Below are 18,047 nucleotides of genomic sequence, written 5' to 3'. Positions count from 1 at the left end.
GTTTGGATTTTTTTTCTCCCTAAATAATAAAAACCATCATTTAAAAACTGCATTTTGTGTTTACTTGTGTTATCTTTGACTAATAGTTAAATGTGTTTGATGATCAGAAACATTTTGTGGGACAAACATGCAAAAGAATAAGAAATCAGGAAAGGGGGCAAATAGTTTTTCACACCACTGTGTGATGTAATGTATATTATTATTATTATTATTATTATTATTATTATTATTAATATTATCTTAAAACAATCACACACTGTTAAATATTGCCTGTTTTTAAATGTAACTGTGCTCATGACAGTACATGTCTCACTCAGTCTCACTGCATTTATAACTCATGCAGATTTTTCAAACTGCAATTTCACTTTTAGCACTTTAAAAAATAAATAAAAAACTCAAATGTAGGATTTGTTAACTTGTTCCATCACTGCTTGCTTCACACCGAGGCTGTGGACACTTCAGCTACACCTACAGTGACAATGTGTTTTCACCACTTTAGTTCTGATTTAAACAAGCGGTTTTAAACAGTCATGGCAAATATGTCTCTGTTTGTGCTCATTGTAAAATGTTTTTTTTTCATGCTGTATGAATATATAGGCTTTTAAAATGCTTAACTTTTACTAAACATTCTGAAAGCCTGTATATTCGTTCTTGTTGCAACAGTTTATGCTCTAGAACTTTATGCATATTCCTTTATTCCATTATTTTAATACCTATTTACAACTATATACTGTTTATAAATTGCAGATAATTTCCTTTGTTTATGATGCTCTATGTGGAAAACTTTACTACATTGAAATTACGACTGGTTGAGGCTCCAAGTATGGACCAGATTCCGGTCAGAGAATCAGGAGAGCAGGAGAAGTCCTATGTTTGAGAGATTTATTTTTTCAATATATGCATCTGCTTATGTCTCTAGTGTGAGTAATGGTCTACAAAGAACAAGGCGAATAATAGCAAATTACTAATTATTGACTGAATTGACAGTAGCATTGCTTAAGACAATAAACAGCAAATATGCATATTTGACTCAAATATATTAAACAGAAATATCTGTAGTGTGACAGCCTGGTTAACAATAGCGAACTAAAATATCTATTTGTATAGGCAAACACAAATAAATGCGTTAGTGCTACATATAAAATAGCACTAACACAATAATGATGACTCAGCAGAATACTTGCGGCAAACACAGTGGCAAATAACCGATTAAGCGGAACACTACGGGTGATGTAAACATCGGATATAAGAATAACCTACATATCATATAATAATTAAATACAACATCATTCCGACTTTTTTGTATTATCTCACACTTATCTTCTATACCGCTGTATTCAGGGTCGCGGGGACCTGAAGCCTATCCCAGGAGGCTTAGGGCACAAGGCAGGGTACACCCTGGACAAGGTGCAAATCCTTTGCAGGGCACACACACATACACACACTTATTTACACACTACGGGCAATTTGTTCATTTATTTTCTACTGGGCGTCCATACGCAAATCATCGCAAAACCTCCACAGGTTATGTACAGGAAACAGAATTGAGCGATTTTTTTCTCAATGCCTCTTTTACTCCGAGCCGTTTGTTCTTTTGTCACGTGATTTCCATAGACATTATGCAATGCAGAACGTACACAGGAAACAGAATTGAACGATTCTCCTTAATGAGTCTTCAAGTCCTGAATCATTCTTTCCTTTGTCACGTGACTCCCATAGACGCTATGCGAATTCAAAAGAATGAACGACTCAAACTAGAAGATACGAGAGGTGAGCTACTCATTCTGTTCATTATAATATGTCCTTTGCTGCATTGTAATATTTTGATTACTGGAACCATAGCCAAAATTTGCGTATGTAGACGTATTGGGGGTCTTTTTATTGAAAATGCAACATTTTATTTTAATGATATTTTTATTTTAATTTTTTTTTTTTTATCAAAAGAACGCAATTAACTAAATGACTCAAAAAAAGATTTGTTCATTTTGATAAACGAGATTCAAAGAACTGAGTCATTAAACTGATTCAAACTTCCCATTACTACTGTACATTCCAGTAGGTCCCACACGAACAATCGTCCCCTTAGAAACATTAAAACGAACTTTAGTTCCCAGTTCCACAAACAGGCTTTCTGACAATGTATTTTTTTGCTAAAGTAACTAATGTTTAAACAAGTGAAAGTTTTTGGATTACACAAAAATAAGGTAATACGACTTGGAGATCACTCACTGCTGCTGAGGATAACAAACCACCCCACACCGCCCCATATCGTCTGCTCCAAGATGCAGTACATGTGACCACTAAAAATGAAGACTCAACACTTTTGAGTCTAGGTCCTATCAAGGCTGCTTTACCATGTTATCTCAGCCACCATCACCTCCAACTTGCTTATTACGTATAGCAATAAGTGATAAAGCTATTCATTCACTACGCATAATGGGTGCAACATTCCATGTGCTTCCCTTCTTACCCTGACACACAACTCGCTCTGAAATAGGGCAAATCTGAGCTCCTCAGACCACATGACTTTTTTTTCCCATTGTTTTAAAGTGCAATATTTATCCTCTATAGCTTAGTGAAGTCTTTGTTTCTGTTTATCCTTATTAACAGGTGGTTTTCTTATGGCCACACAGATGCTTAGTCCCAATTCTGTGAGTTATTATTACAGTCTGCATATGGAAATGTACAATGCACCATCAAGCGTGTGTTTGTTTGTTTTTTTTCAGATTTTTTTTCTTACAAAGATGATAATTCAGCACTATTCTACAAGGATTTAATAATGTATTGGATATTGCAAACACTTATTATTACTATAAGAAACATTTTCTCGATTCTGTTTAACCAATACACAAAGCTGCTATCACTAAAGTGTTGTCATACCAGTAATACTAAAAGATGATATACTGCAGATAACAGGAACAATTTATAATCTTAACTTTCATCTTATTAAAATATTATATATATATATATATATATATATATATAGTCTACATTTACTTTTTCTTTGTCAAGACAACATGTGCTAAATTTGCTTATCCCTTCCCTTTCTTTAAGCAGACAAACCTGTCTTCTTATTATAACCATTGAAATTCTTTGTCGCCATATTATGACTTTTATTTGCTTTACTTTTTATATTTGTGTTTACTTGCTTTCTTTTATTTAAATTCTTAAATTAATGGCAGTATTTAGAAACGATTATATTTCAACTGTTTTTTTTGTTTTTGTCCCAATGATAATTTTAGTCCCTGACCAAGTGAACAAGTAACAGAATATGATAGAAACCTAAAAGCCTATCTGTTAGTCACTGCGGATAAGGCCATCTGCTAAATACTGTACACCATAATGTAAATAAATAATCAGTTTAAACTTGATAGTATAATCCAATCCATGTAAACATGTATGAAGGGCCAAAACTGTAAAACAACAAAAACGCAATTACAAGCAGCCAGTTGTAAGGCGCATTGACAGCTACTGGGTTGGTGTGTGTAGGCACAAGTTTAAATAATAATGCTCGAAGACAAGCCCCCTTATACTGTAGCATATGGGTGGAATACAGGAATACAATCACTCACTTACAGTATCGTCTCTACCGCTTTAACCTGTATACAGGGACGCAGGTGGGCCTGGAGCCAATCCCAGGAGACTTAGGGCACAGCGTTGGATACACCCTGGACAGGGTGCCAATCCATCACAGAGCCACAGAGCCCGATGTTTAGAAATTATATTAAACACCATATGATTTAATGGATTTTGGTACATTTAAGCAGACACTATTATAGCTTATGTCGTCGTCACTCCTTGTCTATACTGCTTAATGCTGTAAACAGGGTCACGGGCGGCATGGAGCTTATCCCAGGAGACTTAGGGCATGAGGTGGGGTACACCCTGGACAGGGTGCCAATCCATTACAGGATACACATACACACACTTACACACTGTGGCTTGTCTTTGGACTAGTGGGAATCGAACTTGCCAGTAATCGAACCTGGACCCTGGAGGTGCAAGGCGACCACTAAGCCATTGTGCTGCCCATTTTCTTTGACATTTATAATATCTATCATATGTTTTAGTCATATCCATAATGCACAGTTTTAGGCTTCCATTTTCAAGCAAGGTTTTGCAGTTTCAGCTCTACATTCTAGGTGTAAATTTGTGTATTTATTACTAGAGTAGATCAAATATCACTTTGGTAATAAATTCTGTTTTGGTCCCTAAGAAGTAGAGATAAGGGAAAAAATCAATCCAGTTACCAGTCATGTTTTCTTTGGGTGGCAATTAATATCTAACCACACTGACTCCAAATTTAATTATGTTTGAATTTGATTTGCATTTTAAATTATTTATGTTTGCATTTTAGGTGGTAAATTGATGGTATTCCTCTAATTTGGTATTTATTAAATCTTGATACTAACACAATCACAATACAAATCAAATTAGGTTAACAGGTTATTTTTATAAACCAAAAGACAAGAAGGTAAAACAATTATGGGTAAAAATTCAGAATTGACATATGAGGTATGAAATCCAGTGGCACACCAGTGTAGTGTTTAGTACTGTGGCCACACGCCTCCATGGTCAAGGGTCTGATTCCTGCCTCTGGTCTGTACATATGGAATTTGCATGTTCTCCCAGTGCTTGATAGGTTTCCTCTGGATCTCCGGTTTCCTCCTCATTCAAAAGTGTACAGACTAGGCTAACTGGCATTTTCAAATTGCCCATAGTGTGAGTGTGTGCTTGTGCTCTGCAATGGACTGGCACCCTGCGTAGGGTGTATGCCTTGTGAACTGAGGATAGTTAAGTAAGTTCCTTTTACTTAAAACCTTTATAGTAACAGATTTACTAAATGTGCAATTACATGGACCAATGGCAAATTTTAGACAAGCAAAAAGACCCATTGCAGAGTTTTTGTTTACGATGTCTGTCTTTTTCCTCCAACAGCATTACAGTATCAGGGTTTTAATTCTATGCTACTGTAAATTGCTCCAGTCACTCTAGTACACTCAAGTTCCATACATGAAGTATTCCTGCAATCAGTAGGTTTCACAAGGGTTGCTAAGCTGATTTGGATTTAGTGGAACAAAATGGAATGCAATTTAAAAGCATCAAATATCAACTATATTTTGTTGACATTAAATAAGGAGTTAGTAAAATAGGGCATGATAAAAGCAAAAATAACATATCAAACTGAAAAAAGGCAGCCATAGTTAACCTGCCAATTTGGTTTCCGTAGCCAGACATTACCAGCCTTTTTCTACCTACAGTACATAACCAAATGTTCTTTCCAGTATATTTGCTAGAAATAATATAGAACAATTAGATACTTTGAATGTGAGACATCCATACAGTAGAATGCTGTGGCCACTAGAAAAACCACCATAGCATATTTAGGAATATGTACACCATATAAAACTAATACAAGTTCTAATCATAGACTGCATAAGAACTGGATTATAGCGTATCGGAAGACTGGTTAGGTATGTGGGAGCTAAACCATTTAAAGCCTTGTATGTAAGTAATACTATTTTGTAATTAATTCTAAACTAAACAGGTAGCCAGTGCTGGGATGATAATATTGGGGTTATATAATCATATTTTCTGGATCTAGGGAGAACCCTGGCGGCTGCATTTTGGACTAACTGATTGCCCACAACATTAACATTAACAATAACAGCCCAGCACAGTCCTGTAAACTTCCCCTTTAATTCCTGCTGATACTTTTGTGTCACAAATCCCTAATTATTCATAATTCTATACATGAATATTATTTCAACTTGTGGAAAATGGGAAATCTAGCTATATAGACCAAAAACATTTTTGTACCAGGCTGCAAATACTTATGGACATTTTAACATGTGGTGATTGACATACTGTACTTTTGGAGTCTAGTGGTCATTCAAGGAACTGCATGCTTTAAACCTTCTGCATAAGCCTAATTCATTGGGTTGCCTCTTGGTTCTAATTTAATCACAAACAGTGTAGGGTGGTACAGTATGGTCTACCCTGGAACAGAATAAAAACCTGCATCATTAAAATTTGGAAGCAAAAAAGTGACAAAACTATGCATACCCCTGTCTTTTTCCAAGAAATCTTAAGCTCAGATACTTAATAGAAAACTCCAGTAGCACAGCAGTAATTTAAAATATAATTTAAGTCAACCATGAAAGGCATGGTAACTGTAACCACTAACTGTGTCAGTGGCAGAGAAAATTAATCCCCCATTTTACCAGCACGAGTACTAATTAGGCCATAAGTCCACAGTTAGTCTGTGCACTATATTATGCATTAAGTAATTTCCGTGTTGGTCATGCTGTTGCTTTAGTGAGGCCCCGTCACACTGCGACGAAGACCATTAAATTCCCACTGTGTCCTAAAAATGTGGAAAAATTGTAAGGAAATCTAGTCAACATGTTCATTTATCAAGTTAATATTCCCTGTCAGGTCCTCAATATGTTCAACACAGTGTCACTAATTTCCTAACTATACATGATCACACACTCACCAGGTCCAATAAGATTGAACTGAGTTGTTACTATGTCCGATCAGATTGCACTGCGCTCTTATGAGGCACTTATCATGGACTTACTATGTTTTATGATGTCTGGCGGGTATTTATACAAAATTCTCTGAATGTGACAGACATGCTGATACTCTGCTGCATGGTAAGAACCAGAAAAACATAATATGAACCTAATGCAGCCTTATGCATCCTGGCATGGACCTACATAGCACAAGCCTGAAGAGGTTGTTGTCAGAACTTCATTGACGTAGCAATAACGTAGTGACATCCCAATGGCAACTCAATCGAAAAAACGTTCCTTTTTGCGCCAGGCTTGTACTTCACATCAATGACGTCCCTAATAGGCATTAGCTATGCTGTTAACTGGTCAATGTTAACATTAATACATCCTGTTCAAGTTTCTCCTGCATCTTACTTTGACCATCTTGAAAACCATTTTTTTTTTTAAACATGTCTACATCAAGGGAAATAATACTACATTCTTACCAGTTTTTACTGTGTTCCCGCTTGTACAAGTTGAACATGTTCTTACTGTGCTCACACAATTTTTTCCAGACGTAGTGTAGGTACGTGGCTTGGTATGACTGGGGGGTGGGTAAGACCCGGCTCATAGAGACCAAGACAGTGACTGAGTCACAACTAAACATTTGTCATTTCCCACTTATCTTGTGTAAATGATCACTCCATTGGTTTAACTCTGTTTGTCTGCCCTGTTAGTTCAGCTGAAAAGCTTTAGCAATCTTGCCAAAAAAGGAAGAATTTCAAACACCAAGAAAAACTGCCCTCATTATTTTTGCCCCTAGCTCGCCACGCTTAGAGCAGGAGGGAGACAGCAGATGTAATGTAATCAGAGTCTAGACTAAATTGAATTCTTCTGACCATATAATTCATGAACTGCATTTCAACATCCACTATCAAAAGCAATTCCGTTTATTTATGGCGGGCTTTTACACAGCGGTTTACACTGAATCAGCTTCTAATTTATGAGCGAGGAAATATGGAGAAAGAATACCATCAGAACAAAAAATGGCGTAGGTTAAATCCATTCTATTTAACCGAAGCTGTATATCAGTTTCCAACTTTAAAATAGACAAACTGGTGGAAATGGACCTTTTTTCCTAAAGAACCAAACAATGTTTATTATTATTATTATTATTATTATTATTATTGTAACCAGTTACACATGGTTAATATAGAATATATACAAGACCTGGACATAACCTTCTTAGGTGTAACCCATACAGGTGCTCTTAAGAGTGGGTTTGAAATTAAAAGGTTTAACTGGTTGTCACTGTCTAGACAGGAACTGATTGCACCTAAACCATGGTTAATCCATAACCTTAGTTACCACAAGCTAGCTTAAAATACCTAAAGGCTTAGCTAAGGTGGCTAAAATTATATATATATATATATATATATATATATATATATATGAATAATGACATACCTGAGTGCCTTCCAGATTTTCCCGCCAGGGGAAGTGACATCACTTGGAGCAAGTCACATGCTTTTTTTTTATCAGTGCTTTAAAGATTGTTGTGCCTTTTTATAACATAGTTAACAGAGTTGACCAGAACGTAGGGACTTTTTTTTTTTATTGAACTCCATCATTTATACTGTACCCTACACGTCATCCTGTGTCAACGCCTCTGTTTCTTTTGGTAAGATAAAATACAACAATTTCTGTTAGCTGGTTAAAGGCACAGATATCTAGCGGTTTGACATCTGCAATGCAGCGGTCACTCAAATTGGCCACACCCCTAATTTTATAGCTTAAAAAGACAAACCAGAACTTAAAATGTGTTAGTTTTTAAGTGAAACCAATTGCTCATTGAGGTCATGGGCTGATAGGTGATGAAGTCCCACATAGAGTTTGGTGCTAATGTAATCAGGTGAATCAGGTGACAGCAATCAAATAATCTCTAACTATTCCCTTTAAGAACCAAGTTTAAGCATGGTAACAGTAATGTTTTTGTTATACAAATAGATTTCATATTTATAATTCAAATAGATTTCATACATACATGATTCATAGGAAATATATATTTCTGTTTTCTCTTTCATTAGATTTTAGGTTGGTATTTTAGTGGTGTTGTAATTAATGTGCGGAAACAATTTCATTTTGAGCTCCAACAATAATATGTATATATATATATATATATATATATATATATATATATATATATATATATATATATGTATATATATATGTTTTAGCTATTGCATGGACTATGCAACAATTTCGACACAAACAATTTCGACTAAAACGATCACTTGCATGCATAATTCATTTTAGATATCTATTAATATCTGGGTGTCCAAAAAAAAAAGAAAAAAAAAAGGTCTGGATATACAGTAACTAAACAAATATGTGAGAGCCTTCCACTGGATAATTACTCAAGGGATTGGGACCAAACAGCTGTGTAAAACCACTATAAGAAATCAACTATCATTGAGGCTGTTAAAAAAATAAATAAAAGCCTAATTGGACTTCATCAACGTTACGTGCCTAAAAAAATTACAATTCTAGAATTCAGTGGGCTCAACTTTGAAACAGAAGAAAAAGATGTTCCATCATTAAACTAGTTTTATTTGCAAACTACGCATGTTTATGTTTTCTTATTTTAATGTACAGTAGTTAAAATGGTAAAGAAGCAGAGGTGACAAGTAACAAAGTACAAACACTTTTTACTACTCAATACATTTTTTAAATGAACAACGTGTACTTTTACTTGCTACATTTTAAATCAACACTTGTTACTTTTCAGCTGACAATCACATAAAATTGCATTGAATTTCTTTTCACTTAGAAAGTGTTTACATGAACTCTTTATGAACTCTTATGCATTTGGTTTGTGTTTCATGGCAGCATTTGTTTGTAACAAGCTTCTGAAATTCTAGCACTTCCTTTAACCTTATTGTATTCGGTTTAATTGTGTAGACTACAGTACTTACGTTAACTAAAGTTACTGAAGTATTTAAAGATGCTAACAATGCTTCCTGCATTTTTTATTTTAATCTGTCTGTTATTCACTATATATTATATATATTATATAACCTTCAATATTTTCACTTAGTCATTCATCATCTATCGTCTTCATCATGTATATAAGGTCACAGGGGGACTAAATGCTATCTCAGGAGACTTAGGACACAAGCCACCATGAACACAGACCTGAGGGAGGGACTGACTCTGGAACTCGGAGGTTCTAGGAGACAGTGCTAATCACTAAGACTTGAAATAAAACTACCAGCATGGTAGAGCAGCTATTGAATCATTTTAAGGTGGTCTTTTCTTTATCCATAAACCTCACCAATGCTAAAAGTTACAGAACAATCAACAGCTGTAACGTCCTTTGTCTAAAAACATATACTTTGTTCTGGTTAAAGATCAACAGAATTAACTTCAGGAGTGTTTAAAATTCTTTTTTTTTAAATGCTGTTTATCAGTAAATCAGTCAGATAGACATTGCTTAGAACTTAAAGAATATACTTACGGATTCCGCTTGAGTAAAAAATAAATAAATAAATAAATAAAGTGCTTCTTCTATTTGTAGTGGAGTACAGTTTTAGGCAAGTACTAAACCTTGAGTACTGAATTTATGTATGTCTGCCACCTTTAGAAGCAAGTTGAACATAATATCTGGCTAATTATTTAATAATAGTTTTCCCATCCTGGAAGTGACACTATGACATTTTATTTATTATGTACAATGCAGCCAAAATTATAAGTTGTTGGATTTCTACAAGAATTTTCGGTTTGATGATTATGACCAACAATACAGATGGAACAATACTAAATATGATTCATGTGGTTTCTACTACACATACTAGTGGGACAAACTGCATTATGGTTTGAGATAACCGGTGATGATCTAGTTTTACTCAGATGATGAGGTGACATGACTCCAAGAAAGTGAATCCTAAAAGTTGTCCATTCACCAAGATTCATTTGCATGACCTGTCTCAGATCAGCTGGGTCACTAAGAAGCAGTGTTCGTCCATTTATACCATTTTGTTTTACAATTTCAGCATATGTTTCAGGAAGATTTATCTTTGATAACTGTAGAAAGAAAAATAAACAAAAATTATATAGTTAAAATAAATAATGTTGCATTAATTCTAGTATGTACAGTACTATACAGTACATTTAAGTGATATCACACTTAAGATTGTGCTGTATTTCAGAAAAGCAGTATATCATATTGGAGTACAAAAGATATGACAGCTGAACTGATATTCAGTACAACAGCATGACCGTGAGTGTGATATAGCTTTCATAATAAAGTTCTACAAAAAACATTTATTATCAACAAATTATGATTTGTTTGTTTATTTAACCCGTTACTTTACTCCACCAGCACATATCCCTTCATAACAGGCGGAACTTACATTGAGTTGGCGACAGACAATTAGCGAATAACAGTTAGTGTGATTAAAAGGGGCGAAATTTGTTTTAAATTCTTATTGGTACTATGTAACCAAAAGAAATGTGGTGATGGATAGTCCTGAAAAAACCTTACAAAATGTATTTTATATTTCAAATAAATTTGTTTTAGAATATCAGCCTAACCTTGGGAGTCCAGGTTTGAATCCTTAATGGCATAAAATGAAATGCCAGTGCATCATTGTGCACAATCCATTTTAGCACCTGCCAAGTAGTGCCCTTGGTTAGGGTATTTGGGATTCAGCCTTGTATTAGAGCTAATTCAGAACGACTTAGAAGCAGTTACTAAGGAGACAAAGTGTTGTTTAAGATAACAATGTTATCGGATGTGTTTTATTGCTGAAAGTGCTCCTGTGAATGTGATTTTTGGCAGGCAGCTGTTCTGTCCTCTTTCCAGTACTGTAAACCCTACCAACCTACTTTTACCCATGCTGGCGACTCACATTTCTTGTCATTTACGATTGTTCCAACAACTGTGGTGCAGGGTAATACATATAGTTAATCATCCTAGTGCTGTTATATATCCATATCTTGGAATGCCAGGGGCCAGGGGTAGCTCAGTGGTTAAGGCATTGGACTATGGTTCGGAAGATCCCAGGTTCAAACCCCACAACCACTAGGTTGCCACTGTTGGGGCCCTTGAGCAAGGCCCTTAACCCTCAACTGCTCAGATGTGTAATGAGATAAAAATGTAAGTCGCTCTGGATAAGAGTGTCTGCCAAATGTCTAAATGTAAATGAATGCCTCTTGCCAATTAGATTACCCGTAATAACTGTTGTATAATACAAATTATAAACCATGCTCAATAAGCATCCATCAAAGTGTACTGACCTCATTGCAAACGTCTTCCACGGACATGTTAAATACAGTGTTTGGAGACAAATTCTTGAATTTTTCCTTTCCTATTGCTCCCAGAGGGTTGATTTGTCTGATCCTTGCCAACTCATTCTTGATAGAACAGTCCAGATTAACTGTATACTCTTTAAGCTGATCTGCCTCTCTGACTGTAAATTTGTAGTCCTTTTTGAGAAACATTTCAAACAGCTCAGGATCATCATCTCTTTCCAGGAACTTCTCCACGTCCTCCTTAATTATGTAGAGCTCTATCCTGTGCTCACTGAACACATTCCATAGCGTCCTGCTGTAATCAATCTCAACCACGCCTTGATCAATCTGCAGAGTCTGATGTTCATCTTCCATACACTGAAGTATCCAACTTAGTCTACAAGGCCAGCGATCTACCAGTACAACCCAAGCAGCAACTCTTTCAGGTGGAGGAACCTCAACATCAAGAGCATTAATGACCATCATGGACGCTCTGACAGAATTGGTGACCCTCCTCATAGACACTGTATTTTCTGAGACATAAATGTGAAGCCTACTTTTGTCACTTAAGTATATGCTTTGGAATGCTTCCTGGATGAAACTCTCCACTTTATTTTCATCAAACATATAGAATGTGGTCTCATTTGCTCTCAGGGAAGTGACGTGGCCTTCATCATGCAGCCTGCTTTCTATCAAAGGTACATCTTCTAAAGAAACAGAGGTCTTTATGCTACATAAATTCTCGACCTCTTCTCCTCGAGGTTCAGAAGGCATTTCAGACTGATCTGATAAAATGTTTTTAAAGACCTTGCATTTTGACAACTCACATAAAGGTGGTACTGTGAATGGCAGTGTGATTATGCGGTCCAGGAAGCCATAAGCTCTGTCCTTTTTACTGAAGCAATCCTTTGCCTGGTCTATTTTTTGAGTAAGAACCTCTGGGTCAACAGCAACTAGAGAAATGAAAGGGCTTTCCTCGTCAGTAAGAAGTATGCTAATGGCATCCAAGACCCCAACAATTTTAGCTGGAGTGCAGCAGTCCAAGTTGGTGATTTCCAGCACCACTTTTATCTTTTGCTGCTCAAAATTTTCCATGAAGTGAATAAAGCATGAGAGCAACCTTATCTCCTTCCGAACTTCATGCATTAACCCCAACTGCTCGCTGATCTTCTTATTGTCTAAGGCATTTCTGACATTTGCATCCTGGCTAAAAATAAGGTTCTTTATCAGCAAAAACATAAATCTCATGGCTCCCACTGCAGGCACTCCTAACACTGCAATGATAAACCCCTCGAACACTCCATCCGTTTCGTCATGGTTTCCATCTCTTTGAGGTTTTAGGCCAGGAAATGAAAAAATAATGATTGGTACCAAAATAAAGAGGCAAACCATCAGGCTCACCAGGACGAAGGCCCAGAGTGGGCAGCAGCAGACCTTCTTCGACCTCCAGACTTTGGAGCTTTCCTCAATCTTCTTTTTCATAGCATCTTTTTCTGCATCATATTGAGCTATTCGGAAGAGGCTGAGCTGAAGCTTGCCGAAAGTGTTCTGAAGAGCGTTGCACAACTGCATCACCAAGCCAGCCCAGAGCATGTCACTTCCTGCAAAGTTCCAAGCACTAAATCTCACAAACACATAGCGGTTGCGTTCCTTTCTCCCTTTTTTTCCTGTCCATACTGGGCGATAGAAAAGAAGACGGAAGATTAGTGAAATCAGATGGCCAATAGAGGACCTGCTTCTTTTACTCTCCTTTTTTTTCTTTTCTTCATCATTTATGTGACCTGTGGAATAACAGACATATTTATTGTATACTGTACACTCTGTATGTATATATATATATATATACAGTGAAGCATGGGGCTGGAAGCATCATGCTCTGGGGGTGTTTTTCTGCACAGGGGACAAGACGACTGCACTGTATTATGGAGAGGTTGAACGGGCCCATGTGACATATTGGGCAAAAACCTCCTTCCCTCAGTCAGAGCATTAAAGATGGGTCGTGACTGGGTCTTCCAACATGACAATGACCCAAAGCACACAGCCAGGAAAACCAAGGAGTGGCTCTGTAGAAAGCATACTGTATGGACTATTTAAATGCAAAATAACAGGTCTTTGAGGGTCAGAAATCTGGCTGCTAAGCAAGTGATCAAATACTTATTTGACACAGTAACTCACAAATAAATTGTTAAAAAATCATACAATGTGATTTACGGATTTTTCTTTTTAGATTCTGTCTCTCACAGTGGAAATGCACCTATGCTAAAATTGTAGACCCCTTCATGATTTCTAAGTAAGAAAACTTGCAAAATCACAGGGTGATCAAATACTTATTGATGTTACTGTATATATCTATATACAGTACAGGCCAAAAGTTTGGACAGACGTTCACTCATTCAATGTGTTGTCTTTATTTTTCGTGACCATTTACATTGGAAGATTCTCACTGAAGGCATCAAAACTATGAATGAACACATTTGGAATGATGTACTTAACAAAAAAAAGTGTGAAATAACTGAAAAAAATGTTTTATATTCTAGTTTCTTCAAAATAGCCACCCTTTGCTCTGATTACTGCTTTGCACACTCTTGGCATTCTCTCGATAAGCTTCAAGAGGTAGTCACCTGAAATGGTTTCCAACAGTCTTGAAGAAGAAACCAGAGGTGTTTAGCACTTGTTGGCCCCCTTTGCCTTCACTCTGCAGTCCAGCTCACCCCAAAGCATCTCGATTGGGTTCAGGTCCGGTGACTGTGGAGACCTTTTTTTTGTTAAGTACATAACTCTACATATGTTAATTCATAGTTTTGATGCCTTCAGTGAGAATCTACCAATGTAATAGTCATGAAAATAAAGAAAACACATTAACAGATAGATGAGAAGGTGTGTCTAAACTTTTGGCCTGTACTGTATATATAAGAGAGGGAGAGAGAGTCATCCGAAAAATTTTATTTATATATATATATATATATATTATTAAAGTATTACAATTAAAGTTTTTATTTTCCTAAAGTGTGTATACATTTCATGGCTGACTCTAAGCTGCCATATTGTTTTGTAAGTATACAAACCTTCAATGCTTGTGAGAATCATTTTAATCCTGCTGTGACATGATGAGTATAAGCCCACCGTCAGTGGAGAATCAACTTTTGCAAGCATTTTGTATAATGCATATGCATATACTTTATCTGTGTACATGTTACCTGTTAAGAAAAGAGAATAGACATTTGTATGACAGTTCAACAAATAAGCTTGACAGGACACATGCTTTTTAATACACGGGGTGTACTTAAAGTTATGGAAATGCATGGAAACGAACGAGCTTTCTAAAAAGGTGAAAGGTAAGGAAAGGAACTTGTCTCCACATGTCCAAATTTTACAGAAATGATCGGCATTATGAAAGCACAGATTGATAAGGGCACCAAAGTGTTTGATGCTTAACAGGGCAACAGATCCTTCCCACTCGATCTCTGGCCTGAAGATTCCTCTGGGTGCTTTTTCAAGCACAACAAACAAGTTGTAAACAGATACATTTGTCAAGATAGGATGAGAAGTGATCTTGCTAACTAGCTAACATACTGAGCAAGTCAAGTACTTGTGTTTTTACTTGAAGATTGAGTTTGTGTACTTCCGCCACCTCAATTAACACCATTCCTTCAGTGTAAAATGACGGTTACACGATTGTACGCAAGGTCGAGTTTTTCATCCTCAGAACCTGAGCTTCTTGTCAAAACTGAAGGCAGAATGTATGGGAGATAATAGCTTCAGTTTGCTAAAAATAGCCAAAGCTCGAGAAAAACATTCAGTTTCATCAGGGCAATAGTCCCAAAGGCCTAAACACTTTGCTTTTAAGTGGTTAAAAACAAAAAGGTTCATGTTGTACAGTGACCAAGTCAAAGCCCAGAGCTGAATCCTATTGAGAATCTGTGGTATTGCTTAAAAATTGCAGTCTACAAAACACATCTGACAACCTGAAGAAGACAAAGCAAATCCGTGAGGACGAATGGACGAAAATAAACAGCGTACAAAGCTGCTAGAACCTTACCCCAACAGACTTAAAGCTGTTACTACCATAAAAGATGTTTTTTTTTTTTTTTTTTTTAAATGAGCTTATTGCATAAATACTTGTGTAAGCAGCATTTTTCCTTTTCCTTTTTTTAATCTGCTGACAAACCATGAAATTAACTTATCTTGTTTTGCAATAAAAATATACGGGTTGGGACAGACACGGTATTATATTATAAGCGTGTCTAAGAATTTCCAACAAACCTGCTTAAGAATGCAATATAATTTTGAAAAACAGAGCACTCCCTTCTGTAGAACAAAGTCCTTGTACAGTGCAAACACAATAAAGATATGCAGCGAACATAATCCCCATTTTTGACTTAGTCAGTCTAAAGGTGACATAGGGCAAATATAGAGTGGTGAAACAAAAAGGAAAATAATGCAAATGGTATTTTCATGTAACGAGAACTAGATAATGTTGAAGAAAAAAAATTTTTTTCAAGTCTGGCTTGTGGTATGTTCATTTCTTTTATATTTGTTGGATTTCTAATATAAAAGTTGTGTGTTGTACCTTTTACCATTATTCTCTCCTGTCTCACTGTGTCTAGAAAATATGAACAAAATCTCTCCTCCAGCTAGCCTGAAAATGAGAAAATGTAATAGTGAGATTTTAAAGGTAGTTATGGGGCTATCAACCATTTATATGCATATGTATAACTAAACATATAATTATATTAGCTAAAATAGCATGATATGAAATGCACCAGTGCATTTATGCTTTCCCGATTTATCAATTTCGTGTGAGTTTGCCAAGAATAAAAAGTACATAAATAGATAAAATGCATATAAATCATACCAAGTTGATTCTTTGTCATTTAATAAAATATTGAAAAAAAAAATCTAATCCTCACCTGATACAGAGGAACTAAAGCCAAGAGGTTTATCACAACGTTCACAGTGCTGTCCACATTCCTTCAAACAGCAGAACATAAGAGGGTGTGTTTTATGATGAAAAACAAACAGCTGATTGGCAGGGTCCTTACATGACCATTGTTGTCTTTCTTGATAGCAAATAACTTGTTTACAGTCTACAGTACTGTGCAAAAGTAACTTTACACATGCAAATGAATGGATGCCTTGAAAGATGATAAAAATCAATGTTTCTACATTCAAAAACATTAAAGAGAAGTCTACAGTAATTAATGAAACAAAGTTAACATTTGGAGTGATGCTCCTTTGATGACCCTTCCATTAGGTACTGTGTTTTACTGAGCATCCAAGCCACAGTTCTTCTGAAGTGTATAACAGTGACGCCTGCTTCTTTTTCAATACAAAACCCAGCAGCCTTTATTATTATTATTACTTTTTTGTTTAAAAAAATAATAGTTTCTTACATAATATGCTGCTTGTACGAGCTGCTCTCGTCTGAAACCGCCGTCGCTGTCTGCAGGGTCTGTTTCGTCTGAGTTTTTCATTCAGGCACCTTTATTCGTTAACTTAACCTGTAATGGCACGTGTATGAACAGGCATGTAAAAAGTCCAGTATGCATCATTAACACAGTCACTAATTTACTGTACGTATGTCCACCATTGCATAAAATATCATCATAAACAAAGCTGACATCAAATTAAGGAGATTAGCACACAGACAATGACATCATCGGCACAAGGTCACATTACAACAAGCCAAAATCTCCATTTCCCCTGTCCATACAACACCACCGATAACACTGAAAGCACTGCGTTTGCGTGTGGACGAAAGGCGAAAACCGCTAAGAAAAATCGCTGTTTTAAAAAATACCCGGCTACGTGTGGACACGGCCTTACGCATAGGCAAATAGTTGCTTTCTTTTTCGGCATACAAATATTTTTCTGTGACTTTTAATTTTGTGGTGGGATACTTACTGATGTTTGAAAATCAGAAATGTTTTTTACTTAATATTGAAGAAAAAATCTATAACAAAGTTTGTAATTAAAACACATAGCAAGACTTTAGCACAGAAGTGTATGTGCACAAGATATGAAAGTATCAAATCCTGATCCTGATCCAGGTCCGTCTGCTTCACATCACTACTTTGGCATGGTTTATTTTCCAATAATTTGCTGTCAATTATGTAGATTATTTTTTTTTAAATAATTTCTAATTATAAAATTTTGCAGTGTATTTTACATGTTGCGGGATGCAGAAAATGTATCCTCTCTACAGTATCTGGGGACATTTGCCCTTAAATTTTGGAAACCCTTTAGTTAAATTGATGT

The 18,047-nt window shown here is 36.0% G+C and overlaps 1 protein-coding gene across 2 annotated transcripts; it reads right to left on the bottom strand.

The window, feature by feature from the left end:
• Positions 1-9,240: 9,240 nt before the first annotated feature.
• Positions 9,241-16,816, bottom strand: nkpd1 (NTPase, KAP family P-loop domain containing 1). 2 transcript variants are annotated; one of them, XM_053513504.1, is made up of 5 exons: positions 16,700-16,816; positions 16,360-16,428; positions 14,855-14,986; positions 11,796-13,570; positions 9,241-10,580 (listed from the first exon to the last, which is right to left on the bottom strand). In XM_053513504.1, the coding sequence occupies exons 2-5, from the start codon at positions 16,367-16,369 to the stop codon at positions 10,314-10,316; spliced, it is 2,184 nt and encodes a 727-aa protein (XP_053369479.1). In that variant the 5' UTR covers positions 16,370-16,428; positions 16,700-16,816; the 3' UTR covers positions 9,241-10,313. The 2 variants fall into 2 exon arrangements, with proteins under 2 accessions (XP_053369479.1, XP_053369480.1); XM_053513505.1 differs by having other exon boundaries at positions 16,360-16,423.
• Positions 16,817-18,047: the final 1,231 nt, after the last annotated feature.

The sequence above is a fragment of the Clarias gariepinus genome, chromosome 15 (assembly GCF_024256425.1).
Source record: "Clarias gariepinus isolate MV-2021 ecotype Netherlands chromosome 15, CGAR_prim_01v2, whole genome shotgun sequence".
Lineage (NCBI taxonomy): Eukaryota > Metazoa > Chordata > Actinopteri > Siluriformes > Clariidae > Clarias > Clarias gariepinus.
Note: the sequence above shows the minus strand (reverse complement) of the source record. Positions and strands in the feature narration are given on the sequence as shown.